At 39.9% G+C, this 15,020-nt stretch overlaps 1 protein-coding gene across 1 annotated transcript; it reads left to right on the top strand.

The window, feature by feature from the left end:
* Window positions 1–269: 269 nt before the first annotated feature.
* Window positions 270–2,867, top strand: LOC122088336 (60S ribosomal protein L15). Its single transcript, XM_042657570.1, has 4 exons — window positions 270–416; window positions 872–1,038; window positions 2,122–2,319; window positions 2,448–2,867. Exons 1-4 carry the CDS (start codon window positions 413–415, stop codon window positions 2,691–2,693), a joined length of 615 nt encoding a protein of 204 aa, XP_042513504.1. The 5' UTR covers window positions 270–412; the 3' UTR covers window positions 2,694–2,867.
* The last annotated feature ends 12,153 nt before the right edge of the window (window positions 2,868–15,020 follow it).

Raw genomic sequence — 15,020 nt, 5'->3', positions numbered from 1 at the left:
CATGACCCTTGACGTAGAAATCACGCTGGCCTTTATGACTCTTTTGACAAAAATAAATAATAAATAAATAAATAAAAATCATTATGCAGAATCGGCCACACCTGATAGGGCGTAGTTCAGTGGGGCCCAAGTTGCACCCTAAATTTTTTTTTTTTGAAGATTGGTGTGTCTTATCAAAGTGTGACGAAGCAAAATTTAGGTCAGAAGTCAAAACCAGTCCCAGTTCGGCCCAGAGGTCATTTTTGTTATTTGTGAACAGTGTAAGACTGTTTTCGTAATTACAATAATTTTACCTATGAGCCCTGAAATTAGGGCTCATGTGCCTCCCCTTCATATGACGCTGGTACCTCGTCAAAAAGGTTGAAGCCTCTGCAACGCAAAACCCTAGCGACTGCGCAAGGTTGGATCCACAATGGGTAAGCCAAATCTCTCTATTTCGCCCTATGTTCTTCTACATTCAAGGTCGAGAGACTTATGGTGTGTGTTTATTGAATCTATAATACAATTTCGGCTGCTAGGGTATTGAGTTTTCGTTTTTTTTTTTTCCCGATTTATGGATGAAAACACTAGGGAAAAATTTCGGCTTAGGGTACGGAGTGTAACTTGAAAGTGGAATGGAGCTTTTTCTTCTTCTTAATGGTCTAATTATTATTCTACTTTTCCTTTAGCATGTATAGATGTGGTCGGATTTCTTATCATGAGTTCTTGTTGTAATTCTTTGGCCCATTTCGTATTAGGATCTGACATTGGGTCTTTGATTTTCATATTTAAGGTTCGTTTTGTTTAGTTGTGAAAAATGGAAATCGTCTTCCACCAAAAAGGTAAACGAACAATGGAAATGATACTTTTGTTTTTATTGGTGATATATTAGGGGCTTACAAGTACGTTTCGGAGCTATGGAGGAAGAAGCAATCGGATGTCATGAGGTTTTTGCAGAGGGTTAGATGCTGGGAGTACAGGCAGCTCCCGTCGATCGTCCGGGTCACCCGACCCACGCGCCCTGACAAGGCTCGGAGATTGGGTTTCAAGGCAAAGCAGGTAAATAGCCTCTTCACCTATTACGTGCTTCCCCCACCCTCTTAACTTGTTGATGCTGAATTGTGATTCTGAGCTAACTTTTTTATTTGTTTCTCTTGCATCTTAGCTTCATGTTGGAAGCTCTTTTACTTTGTGCATTTGTAGCTTTTTTTTTTTTTTTTTTTTTTTGATGGAGGAAGAAAAACTCATTAATTAAAATAACTTAGAACATCAATGTCAAGAGTTCCTAATGTGTAAATGTTTGTTCATCCTCATGGAGGCTAGATTATGTAACAATACTACCAATACCAATTTGTCAGTAGGCCTGAGACAAAAATAGGATATGAGCAGAAAATTATAAACATTTGTAGTTCATTTTGTGGATGCTATATACTTTTTTTTTTGTTAAATTAAGGAAAAGTGTGGGAGTGCGGTTCTTGCGCGTGGACAATGACTAATGGGAGTGCATGAGGAAGCATCTACAGGCATCATTTTCCATTTCATGGGGGCGATTGGTCATTTTTCACCCCCTTGAGTCTGGCCGTAGGAGCCACACTTACCATAGAAACCGTTTTTCCTTTTAATTAATACAATATATGTATTTATACTCCATCTATTTCAAGGTGTGGATATGGGTATCATGGGTCAGCCCAACAATTTGGTTCAACCCCCCCCCCCCCTCCTTCCACCTCAAAGGGAAAAAGAGAACATTTGAATTAGAATTTTATCATCGATTTGATTTCCATCAGACTCTGTGGTGTTGCATGTGAACTTATCTAGTAAAATTATGACCACATCTACCCTTGATATTTGGAAGAAGGTAAAACTTTCTCGTGTCTGATGCAAATTAACACTTCAACTTCCAAACTACTTTGTGTGAGATTCCAAAATTGTGAGTGATTTTATGCTTTCAGTTTGTCTTATTATTCCAGTTTAACCGAGGCATCTTTTTCTTTCCCCATCTCAACTTTTCACCTTCTCGTTTTTCTTGTGTTCCGACACGCTTTTCTTGCAAGTAGAGCTGTTACTCTGCTCTTGGTTTCAGATCCTCCTTCCATTTTTTGTGTTGATAGTGTCTAATGGTTATGGTAATCCTTGTTTCAGGGGTATGTCGTTTATCGTGTCCGTGTTAGACGTGGAGGTCGCAAGAGGCCTGTCCCTAAGGGTATTGTGTATGGCAAGCCAACAAACCAGGGTATTACCCAGTTGAAGTTTCAGCGAAACAAGAGGTCAGTTGCAGAGGAACGTGCTGGTCGGAAATTGGGTGGGTTGAAGGTCCTCAACTCCTACTGGATTAATGAGGTATTTATAAAATCATATGAATCTTTCACTTATCCAAGGATAATTTTATCTGATGCTTTGTTATTAAGTCCAGCTTTCCATAAGTTAGAACTTGTAGTTTGTAATAGACTGCTCATTCTTTTATGTAGGATTCAACTTACAAATATTATGAGGTAATCCTTGTGGATTCTGCTCACAATGCAATCCGCAATGACCCAAGAATCAACTGGATATGCAAGCCGGTCCACAAGCACAGGGAGCTTCGTGGGCTCACTTCTGCTGGAAAGAAGTACAGGGGTCTCAATGGAAAGGGACACTTGCATCACAAGGCACGCCCATCCCGAAGGGCAACCTGGAAGAGGAACAACACCCTCTCCCTCCGTCGCTACCGTTAATTATAGTGATATATTACTTTGTGTTTTGCTTTTGTTCTGGTCCGGGATTTCAATTGTAGGGATGTTGATTTCCATGTTGGGAGATGAGAATTTTGGGTTTAGAACTGCTGGAACATGTGCAATTTGTTTTGAAATATTTTTGACAAAGTTGCAAACAGATTTCTCTAGCCTGCATCCTTGAATATTTTTTTTTTCTCAGAAAAACATCCATTCGTTGTTCTTACAACCAACACTTTAACACAGTCATAAGAAAACATACAGATCTTGGTATGTTTCATTGGTACCCTTGTTCACCTGTTCAGTAGTTGATTTTTTACCGTGCAGCATACTGAAACAGAAAATGTAGCATTTGCTGTTGATTCCTGCGTTCTTGTTCTATCTTCTTTTTCAATGATGTTTCCTTTACTGTTCAGTGTTATATTGAGTTATTCCCACTGCCAGTGGCTCTGTCGCTGGTGGGCAATTGGGTCTGTAGTGTGAATTAACCCCGAGGGGATTTTTGTTGGTTCTTCTTGGTTTTGAAGGATCAAAGTTGAATTTTTGGTGGAGATTTCAGTGCTGCTGCTTCAGAAATGTGGTTTGACAGAGCTCAATTAGTTCTGCTTTCTATCTTTTTAGGGTTGCTAGTCTCTTGAATCTATGTTACTTGTTCCTTCACAATTAACATTTAACAATTCTTCTCACCAAAAAAAAAAAATTGGAAAAAAACAAAATTCTGGAAGTGGATAACCTCAGCAAAACTGTTTGGGTTGGTTGTACCAGCGACTTAGTTGTATTATAGCAATTTGTATTGTGATCTTGTTCCGTGTACAGAAGAAAAACATTGTGTATGCGCAACGTTTGAATCTTAAAACAGCTATGGAAGTGAACCAGGATAATTGCTTTAGCTCTCTCATATATTTCAACGTGGGTGGCCTTTGGATTCTCGGGGTGGTAGAACAGATGGGTCATATGGGTCTTGAGGTTGGATTTTGTATCCATTATATTCTGTCTTGGTTATTTGAAACTAGGGGTCCTGGGGGTTTTCCACATTTTGTTCCAAAAGCTTAAGCTTGAGTATTTTCAAAGAGTGACAGATCTTGGGTTCTAGTGCCGATGGTTGGTTGGATGACTATCCTTTGTGTAGAAGTAGCCTTCAGCTATTTCAATGCTTGGATAAAGAGTAGACTACCACTGGAAGGTGCTGAACCTTGTGTAGCTACTGATTTAGTGTGTTTTTGATGCAGCCTTGTTTAAAGTTACGGATCTCGAGAGTCAAGACAGTCATCTAAGCGTGCAACCAAACAAAAACAAACACAAGAATAAAAGAAATTGCAAAGGGAGAAATTACAGTTCTTTTAGGTTACAAGGGTTGTTTACACACAGGTTGTCTGCCGAAAGCAAAATCAAATATTCAATTCTTTACCATTGAATGAGAATAGCTCTCAAGGAGAAGTACCGTGCCCAGTTTTAGCACCAATTGTTGGATCCTCTCCAGCACGCTGGTGTGAACAAGAGGTGCCCTTCAAGACTTTGTGAAATAGGATAAATACATTCCTCAAATAGCCAAATCAGCTACGAGGGGAAATAATCTGTATTTTCTTCCAGATTTTGTGTTACCAAGGCTGTCCAAATCCCAGTCCAAGGGGATCTAGCTCCTCTACTGTGTCATTTATTGGAGGAGCCTGGCGGAAGCTGGCTACGATTTTGACACGTGGTGTTGGCCACATGTATGGTAGATAATACAAGACCAAAGAAAACGATCTAAATTTTGGTTTGAAAAATCAACCGAACCGGTTCAACCAAAACAGTAAAAAAACCTAAATCTACTCTTCTATTTCTTCTCCCTCTTTCCCTCTTCTGATCTCCCGAGCAACAGAGGGAGTGGTGCATTTGTTTTTTTAAAAAAATAAAATAATGGAGTATGATGTGGTTTATGCAAGATCACTATAACCCAATTTATTATTTTAATTCAAGTTGATATCAAGTGCAGCTCAATTTGTCTGGGAACAATAGATAATCCTCAGCTCTGCCTGCTGGAGATGACTATTGGCAGAGATTGGAATTCATAGAGAAACTGTTGAGCTACTTGAACTTAGTTGTAGTATTCGGTTCATGTTCTTGCCATCAAGACTAAAAGAGAACCTTGATGTTGTACTACCTAAGTCGCTCTTGGAATGGGTTTTTGCATGGAATGACCCACATTGAAATGCTAAACTCTTATCAGTAATTCTGGATATGAATGAATAAATACTAAATACAGAAATATCAAGTGTTTGAATTATTTCATAGCTGATAATGATTGTCATAATTCTGGCATTGGGCATTCTTGCCCTTTCTACAGTATACAAACTTATTCTTTTCAGTGGGTAAACTAGTCCCCTAGAATGTGTTTCATTACACAGGATTTAAAACCATCCAAAGAAAAGAAACAAAAGCCTCTGATAATGAAAAAAATGAAATTGTTTACAAAGTATCCATCTACAAGAAGAAAGACTCAGTTGATACTGAAACAGAAAAATGAGTCCATAACAAAGCTCTTCAGGGCAGTTCTTGCAAATTCTTCGAGTGTGTTATAGTGCTGCAGTCTTCTTACCCCAGAATCCCTTCAGGGTAAACATATTTGCACTCAAGGTCCATATGAGAACTTGATTTGAGACTCTTGAATAACATGCAGTTTGCAATGATGTCTAGGACAATGAAGAGGGAGTAAAAATATGCAATGAAAATCCCCTCCCAAGGTATGGAGGGACTGAGCCTATCAAAATGATTATACACTCTTACGATTCAGTACTGAAACAGAGCTTCCACAAAGGCCAGTCCTAGATTGACAGGGATATTGGGTGAAGAGAAGCCAAAAGTGTCACACCCCGTTCATACTGAACCGGGCCAGTGACCGAGTTAACACCGGTTAACCCAAACCTGCCAGGATCATCAGATACTGTATTCCATCACAGCATACACACAACTAATATAAACTCATCAGATCAGCGGAAGACTAAGTTTTACCTGTGAATAATCCCATAATACTTGATACCCGGATAGTGATACAATAATTATATACATTTGGGCCCGAAGGCATGATATTTACACAAGAAAAATAAAATTCAAATATCAAGTACATAAGGAAATCCACCAAAAAATCAAAGTACACAGCTCGGCTCGGTATCAAGGCTAGAGCTCAGCTCGGCATCAAGGGTTGATCCCAGCTCGGCATCACGTAGTAGAGATCAGCTCGGCCTCAGAAGTGGAGCTCAGCACTGCCTCAAAGGTGGAGCTCAGCTCGGCCTCAGAACTGCTGTCCCGCAGCACAACTCTCGCACGAGCAGTCAGTGCCGTGCTCTAACTCCTCAGGGGTCCACTAGTCCTCTTCAGGATACTCGACTGTGGGACCCACCCCATGCTCCTCAGATGTATGACCTGCAAAATCATCTAAAAAGGGGCGTATACGTGGGATGAACTCACTAGCTCAATAAGTGGTAAGATGGACCACACAGCAGTCCATACATCACAACACATCATATGCACTACATGCCATGCTATACATTTTAAATCACATCTACCTAAGTAACATTACTAAGTCCTTGGTTTTAGTGCTACTACAACCACAGTGCGCGTATACTCTGGGTACGAGCCGCGAACTCCCTCCCGCGATACGCCCATAGGGCTGTCGGAGAAGGCCCACCGTGAGTACTCGAAAAAATAAAGACAATGCCGTCCACCGGCTCTCAACAGAAATGTAAATAACTGAAAATAAAGGTGCTAACTCCAGCAATTTAAAAGCAGTACGATTGGCCCTCTTGAATGTACCACCGGGGTTGCCGACTGTCCTACATGACCCGTTGGGGGTTATGTCTAACTGCCACAGTGATCCGACACCCGCGACTACTGCTTCCCCAAATGATAACCCAACACCTTAACCCCTGTTGGGAAGGGTCGTAGCATGGGATGGTGAAAATCCTAATACCGCATGCTCCTATATGACAATAGTGCGATTGCATAGTGCCTCTGTGTCCCATTCCACGGGCCACCAATGCACTCGTTTCCAAGCCGACTACGGCATCTAGTCTATCAATGCATCATGCACCATGATGTCCCTATTCAACATATAAACATCTCATTTAATTGTCATTTAGAAAGTAAACATAGCACATATGCATAACAATGTGAGGAATGACTAATCTACATAGCATATTCATGATGGCATGACTAGACTAGATATAATTAAATGAATGCCAAAAAATGCCTTGAAACAAGGCCAAACGTCCTCTCCCCACTTACCTGTAGCGTACAAGGATTCCCGTTCGGTACAGGTGAGATCTGGTGCGAATCGGGTAGGATTTGGTGAACCTAACATAATTGAGCAGGGTTAGTACTTCACCATTTTAGGATCAAAATTAACAAGATCCGATGACAAAATCATGTTTAGAATGTCAAAAGAAGGTCACACGTCCGATTTGGGTCCAATCGGACGTAAGAATCACCTTCGGGGCCACACGGGTGGGTCAGACAGGTGGGCTGTCTGGCCCACCGGTCCTACCCACCGGTCCGGGTAGGGGCCCGCCAGTTGGGCCCGTTGGTTCCACCCACCGGTTGAGCCAGAAGGCCCCTGCCCTCTCAGGTGGGTGCCACAGGCGGGTAGGGGCCCACCGGTGCCACCCACCGGTCTTGGCGGAAAAGACACTGTTTCTTCCCAACTTCCTCCATTCTTTGGGGATTCAAATAGGGCTTTTCCCAACCCATTCTTCACATCTTCAAGGTCCTATAGGATGGTTCTAACCTAGATCTAGGTTAGATTCAAGGGATGGAAAACCATCTTACCTTCTTTGCTTAAGAGCAACCTCAAACCCTCCAAATCACTTCAAACCCACAATGCTTCTTCCACCTTGTCAATACCTCTTCAAATCCTTCAAGATCAACACATAAATCATCTATTAAACCTTAGATTCATCATTTCAAAGGGGATTTACAAGATCTCAAGAAACCCTACTCGAATCAAGGGTTTAAGCTTGGGTATGGTGAATGTTCAAAGAATCCAACTTTGCTTACCTCTAACTGTAGATCTAGAGTTGAAGATCACTCTCCTGGTGCCGGTATGGAAAGATCAAGCTTCGGCGCCGCTAAAATCCCTCTTTTCTTCTCTTCCTTTCTTCCTCCCTTTCTTTTCTCTCTCCTCTTTACTCTTCTCACCAACGTACGGGGGTCATAAATGAAAAGAAAATAAAGTCATAAATGCTATATATATAATTCCTAAATAAGTGAACAGTGCACATGGATGGGTCACTCAGGTGGGTGGGTGCACCCACCTGTCCGCCCACCTGAGGGCCAAAACTTGGGATTTTGACAGAGTTCGGGCCTCGGCGCGATGGCATACGATGTAACATACGTATATACCTTAAAATACGGCTATAATACCTACTTTATCCGTACATGGCCTTATGGTAGGTGCATGTACACGGCTTGGGCACTCCCATCTCTTCTGGCACTGGCTCGGACTTGTCAGGCCAGCCGGTGTTTAAGGTCACCCGTGCCATCATAGCCCATAAGGAACCCGCTCTAACTCCCTCTGGTTCGGTTCCTGCATGGTTAAATCGGTTCAACCGCGAAATCAGACCGGGTTTAAGAAGCAGGGTATTACAAAAAGCATCAAGGATATTGAAGGCAAGGAAGAGTAGAGAGGGTGCCTGCGTTTGCTGAGAGGATAACAAAGGAGTTGCATATGTGGGTTATGAGGGGGGGAACATAAAGAGATAAGAAAGAAGAAAAGGAAGATTGAAGAGATATCATGTTGTGTTGGTGGTGGTGGAGAGCATCAATTTCACAGGCTTTGGCAGTAGGAGGAAGAAGAGGGTGAAAGGGATAGATAAAATTGAGGAAGAGAGGGTTCGAGATAACTTTAGATTGAGAACTGAGATAAACTATGATGAGGGTGGTAATCCAGCAACAGAAAAGAGTGATTGAAGACGAAGATAAATGATTGAAAGGAGAAGGAACAAGGATGGTACAAGTGATGATTGAGAGAGGAGAATTGAAACAGAGGCAGGAAATACAATAACAACTGGTGTTGAGGTGAAGTAGTGATAGTTCTTGAGGAAGGTGTAGACTGATCTCCGGACACATTTTTTCATTCATAGCTTGGCTGGAGCTGTTGGGGGCTCTCTTTTGTTTTCCATTGCAAACTAATACTTGTTCTGTCATTAAGTCACAAATAGAGAGATCATCACCACTTAGAATATTCTTCCTCAAAAGGTGATAATTTTGATTAGATGAAATCAAAATTACACAATACTAAACTTGGAAATAAAATAATTGTAATCACAAATAGAGAGAGTCATCACCAATCACCAGAGAATTTCAACAGTAAATGTAGCTACACCAAAGAAGGAAAGAGAGAAACTCAAAAGACAATTTATGGCAAATACTTGACAATATAGAAGCAATTAACCTGTAGAACTCTGAAACAGAGACAAAAGCAGCTGAAAGAGAGAAACTCAAAAAGACATTCTGAAACTGCAAAGACATTCTGAGCACAAAAGCAATTATATTTCTCCCATTAACAGAAAACCACTTAGAATACTCTTCCTCAAAAGGAAAAGAAAGGCATGCTCAAAGACCACAACCCAGATTTAACACCATTGAAACCACACCACAAAACCAAGCTTTAGAATTCCAAGAATCTTGATGGATTCGAACCATCATACCCTGAGAAAAATCCCAAGTGCTCTTCCATTTTTGAGCTAAAGATTCACCTACAATCTAAAAATGTTAGATTTCAAAAGACTAAATCTAAAGCCAAAAAAAAAAAAAAAAAAAAAATACTAAACTAAACTAAACTAAACTAGTTCTATGCAAAATAGATGTCCTTAATCAAAATCCAAAAATAAACAACCAAAATCAACAATCAAAGATGATAAATAATGTCCTTAAACCCATTCCTAGTATTGGTGCATAATAGATGATGCCAATGTTTGGGAAGAAAACTGAGAAAGATCTTGATCAAATGGTCCCTGCACAATGACAACAATATGTTGGAATACCAAAAATCATGATGGATAAAACTTGTGAAGCTACTGGACCACAATTGTAAATAACTACCTAGAGAATTTCTATGAAACTCATTGGTACATTGTTTATTGTAAATTCCGCAGCTAACTTAGTACTTGGTCCTCTGCTTTTCCTTTTTTTCCCCTTTTTTTCTACCCAAGGCTTCTTCCTTCTACTACCTTTTTGAGCGAGAGAATTTTTTTGTTTCAATACTAGTCCATTGTTTATATTAAAGATCTCATTAGGCACAAGATTCTTTGGAGCATCAGACACATTGATAGTTTCAAGTTGTTGACATAATTCTTTAATCCCATTCTTAAACAATGCGAATCCTTCATCTAAATTTGAAGCTTGTAATGCTATCTTCACAAGTTGAAGAGAAAGATATTTGTATCGTTATGTATAGTCTAAATTCACATCTTCAACAACTTGTTTCCCCTTATGGTCTTCCACTACCATGCTTCTTGCTGTCCGTGTCCATCTCTGCAAAATATAAGAATCAGGGATACACTCTAGGACATCCAAAACTTTCAAGCAATGGCAATAAAGAATGCCAAACGTCTCATATTTCTTGCAACTGCATTGAAAAGTCATGTCAACTGGGTTACAACATACTTTATACTCACATTCAGAACCAACAATGCCAACCATATATACATGAAAGGAAGTATCTTCATTCTGAAAATTTATTTTGCAAATTCAGTTATACTGCTCTCGAAATCTCTCAAAAATGTATGAAGTATAGACATCCCTAGCTTGTTTGAAAACAAGTGACATCCCGAACATGTTCTTTGGAAGTTTGTTTCTTGAATCAAATTCAGCTTTTAATTCATTAGCTCGTTTAGTATTCACAAACCTTTCGAAGTGCTTAAAAAATTGAACAACATCCAAAGTAGATTTTAGATATTCTTTTAAGTCACTATTAAAACTCTCACTAATTTGTGTACTTCGCATGCCTATTGTGAATGTGTTTTTCATATAATACTTTACCCATTTACATTTAATTCCATAAATACGAAGCAACCATGAATTTTTTCCAAGTTGTATCACGAAGTAATTTTTTCCAGGAATTCTCGAACTGGAATTCTTCCTCATACTCAAATATACAAATTTTCAAATATTTGAGAAAACAAGAGCCATCTTTCATTATATGACCTAGATGTTTAATGCCATTTTGCATTATGTGCCAAGTACAAAACCCATGCCATGTCCCAGGCCACACTTCATACAATGCTTTTGCCATACTTGATCTGTGAAGATGGTTATAGGTTTTTTATGCTCATTTGCTTCTGCGAATGCCTCAAATAACCAATTAAAAGATTCAGCTGTTTCATCATACAAAAGTGCAGCCCCAAATATAATAACCCCTCTATGATGATTAAAATCGGAAAATATCCCAAATGGCCTATACTCTTTGTTAGTACAAAATGTGGTATCGAAACTAACAACATCACCAAACTATGCATAATCAATTCTCATTTTAGGATCAACCCCAAAAATATTAGTGATTTGTTCATCACTATCCAACTGTATTGAGTATATAAATGAAGGATTGTTCATACTCTGATTTTCAAAATATTTCAACAAACTCCCTGCTTCACCATATGATAAGGAATATTATCTTTTAGTTCGTAGATAGTTCTTCTGATCTTGCATTATGTAGCCAAGACTCTCTGTCCCGCCAGCTTTTGCCCATTCATTAACTCAAATGCGGCCTTAGGGTTGATTCCTGAATCATCTACTAAATCGATTTCATATGAATGTATCTCTAAAATCTTCCTCTGGGAACGCATAAAATGCCTAGTACCAGGAATATGAAGGTGGTGATTATGTTCTTCCACAAAATGACGACACTCATATTTTTCATTTTCCATCAAGTATATCCCTATCTGTGCTGGACACTCTGTTCTTATCTTAGCTCGTGGTTTTGATGTCTGGCTTATCTATTCTCCGAAAACCAGCTTTATTACATACTAATCTCCGTGAAGTTATAACTGTCATGTCTTTCTTTCTCTTGTGTGCAAAATCTCTTCTAAAACTAAAACCCAATCTTCCTCCATAACTGTTGTAGAAGTCATAAGCATCCTGCTCTGAATTAAATATCATGCCTACTCGAGGATTACTGTCAACATTCTCACCTAACTCAATGTTATCCATATTCCGATAAATGAAGCGATTTGTTGATTCTTCAGAAAGTTGAAACAAGTTATAATTTAATAATTTTCGAGAACATCTAAGAATGACTAAACTGAAACAATACTTAAACTACCATATATTGCAGACCTCAAGCTTGTCTGTGGAATTAAGCAACTTGTAGTGAAACAACCACCCCCCTTCCTAGCCACTTACAAAATCTCATAGGTAATATTGGAAAAATATTTTGAAACCAGAATTGCCTATATAGTGTTGAAAAATATTTTCCATCGAGTATATCCCCATCAGTTCCATTCTGCTTTCTTTAGCAGTGGTATAATTAAGAAGGTAGTAAAAACGACCATCAAAAAAAAGTTTAGGCTTTATAAGTCATCAAAGGTTTTAATGGGAAACAACAATGTTTAAAAGAGTTTCCATGAAGGAAGTTGCCAAGAACTCCACATTTCCTGTTAGTATTTAATTATGCCAACCATCAGTTCTGTAAGAATAGAATCAGGTTTGACCATGGTCTTAGATTTAATTCCCTCAAATCTTAATGAATAGAAAATATGGAAATCTAATCTTTACATTATCCAACTGAAACACATTTCTCTCATCTTATGAACCCCCAACATCCCCTAATAAAAATATCCACAATCTGCTTGTTTCCTTGTCCAAGAGGGCACATGCCCTGTTCATTTGCACCATCCAGGCCCTAATTAGATGGACAAATGAGATTCCCCAAACACTGTATGTAAGAAGCTCTCAATGAAAATAAACTGAGCTAGCCAAAAACTTCTACCCCACCATTGACCATCCATGCTTTAGAATCTTCAAATTTGCTCCCTCCATTTTAATATAATACCCAGACTTAAATATTTTATATATATATATATAATATTAAAAGATTGTCTTGGGTCTGTGGTCTGTGGTCCAGCTGTGTTGCAAAATTGAGGATTCCACCTATTACCTATACAAAGACAAGGGTGGCTCTTTCACAGTTGCCAAGAACAAAAAAGGAGAGGCCGTATCAATTTTTGTCCTGGTTTGAATTAAATTTTTGGTTTTTGGTGCAAGGCTTGGATCAACTGAGAGAAAAAATGAAAAAGAGGAAAAGAGGAGTAAGGAGTTCATAATTCACAGACATTACAGATGATAATGATATACCTCCCTTTCAATCTCAAGGAAGCAGAGAACCCTACCTATTGCACATTATGATCTCAACAAACAAGTGAGAAGATTAATGATGGGTAGGTCTAAATGTAACCGACTCGGTTACAATATACATTGTAACCTAATTTATATTGTCCGCTACATTTTGTCTTCTTGCGTCATTTTGTGAGGTTAAAGTTGTAAATTCAATTTAAAGTTTTAAATAGGTTCTTTAACTCAAATGGTTGGGTCAAAGGGCATATTAGGAACTAATGAAGAAACATTTTCAAAAAACTCTACTCCACTTCTTCCTCGCCGAGTGTTTCATCCTCAACAACTCCATCGTCTTCCCAAGGGCTAGCCATCGGATTTCAGCTACTAACCGGAGTTCATGTCAGGGAATTAGGTAAAGGCCTCTCTCTCTCTCTCTCTCTCTCTNATCATCAATGCGTGGCAATGGATACCGGTTCTTAATGGTTAGCTTATTCAACTCCCGGTAATCTATGCACATACGCAAACTACCATCCTTCTTCTTGACAAACAACACCGGGGCACCCCAAGGTGAAACACTTAGGCGAATAAACCCCTTTTCTAATAATTCCTGCAACTGCATCTGCAACTCCTTCAATTCAGCTGGTGCCATCCTGTATGGAGCCTTAGATACCGGACCTACTCCAGGAGTCAAGTCTATGGCAAACTCCAACTCTCTATCAGGTGGTAAATGCATCAGATCATCTGGAAAAACATCGGAAAACTCTTTAACCACCTTTACCTCTTCTAGAGGTGTAATCCTTGCATCAACATCAAGTACCGATGCCAAGTAACCATGACATCCACTTTCTAGCAATTTTACCGCTTGAAGAGCAGAGACAAGGACCTTCTTCACTCTTTTCATGGGATCTGCTTGGTATACAAATTCTTTCCCTTCGTCATCTGTCACCCTTATCAGCTTTTCAGCACAGATCACATTAGCTCGATGAGCCGACAACCAATCCATACCCAATATAACATCAAAATTCTGCATATTAAACTTAATGAGTTACGCATCAAGATTCTTCCCACTAATTTCCACTGGGCACGGCCCATACACTTCCTTCAACTGTGCAACTTTACCAGTAGGCATACTAACAATCATTCCATGGTCTAGGATCCTGGGTGACATCCCAAGTTTCTCTATAAATCTCTTAGATGCGAATGAATGAGTAGCTCCTGAATCGAATAAAACATAGGCTGGTATGCCTGATATGGGTAGGATACCTAATATAACAATGCATATAATTTCAGCAGGTCATCAGTATTAATCATAATGAATTTCTTAATTTAAAATGTACCTGCAACTACTTCTGTACTGGCCTCAGCTTCCTCGGCTGATAGAGCATACATCCTTCCCTGCGGTTGATTCCCTCGAGGTAAGGGAGGTCGGTACGCAGAGGGCTGACTGGAGGGCAAGGCTGGTCTGGCCCGACAGTCTTTCGCATAATGCCCATATGAATGGCAGTTGAAGCAACGAATCTGAGATGACGGAACTGGAGCGGGGCCCCTCTGCACTTGACCCGTTGCAGATGGAGGTCGAGGTGGCCTTGGAGCTGTAGGTGCCACACTTGTGTTCGGGCGAATAGAGGTGGAACCCGAACCACCAACTGGTCTAGGAGGATAGCCAGATGGCCTATAGGGCTGCCTATACATAGGCCCAGAACTGTATGATCCGCGGTATGCCTTGGAGGAATTTCCCATATCTGGGAATGGATTTATTCTCTTCCACAGTCCAGGGGTGAGGGACTGTTCACCCTTTTGCTTATCCTCCATGGTCTTGGCCTTCTGCACAATCTGGCCATATTCGATCAAATCCAATACCTCAAGTACAGACCCAATAGATGCTTTTAGGCCTTTTAGGAACCTTGATGCCTTCTCTTCAGCTGTCCTCATATGCCTTGGGGAAAAATGGAACAAACTCTCGAATTGTTGTTGGTACTCAAGGACAGTCTTACCTCCTTGAGTTAAGGCCATGAACTCAGTCTC

This window comes from Macadamia integrifolia, chromosome 9 (assembly GCF_013358625.1).
Source record: "Macadamia integrifolia cultivar HAES 741 chromosome 9, SCU_Mint_v3, whole genome shotgun sequence".
Taxonomy (NCBI): Eukaryota; Viridiplantae; Streptophyta; class Magnoliopsida; order Proteales; family Proteaceae; genus Macadamia; species Macadamia integrifolia.
The sequence above is the reverse complement of the archived record's forward strand: the minus strand, read 5'-3'. Positions and strand labels throughout refer to the sequence as shown.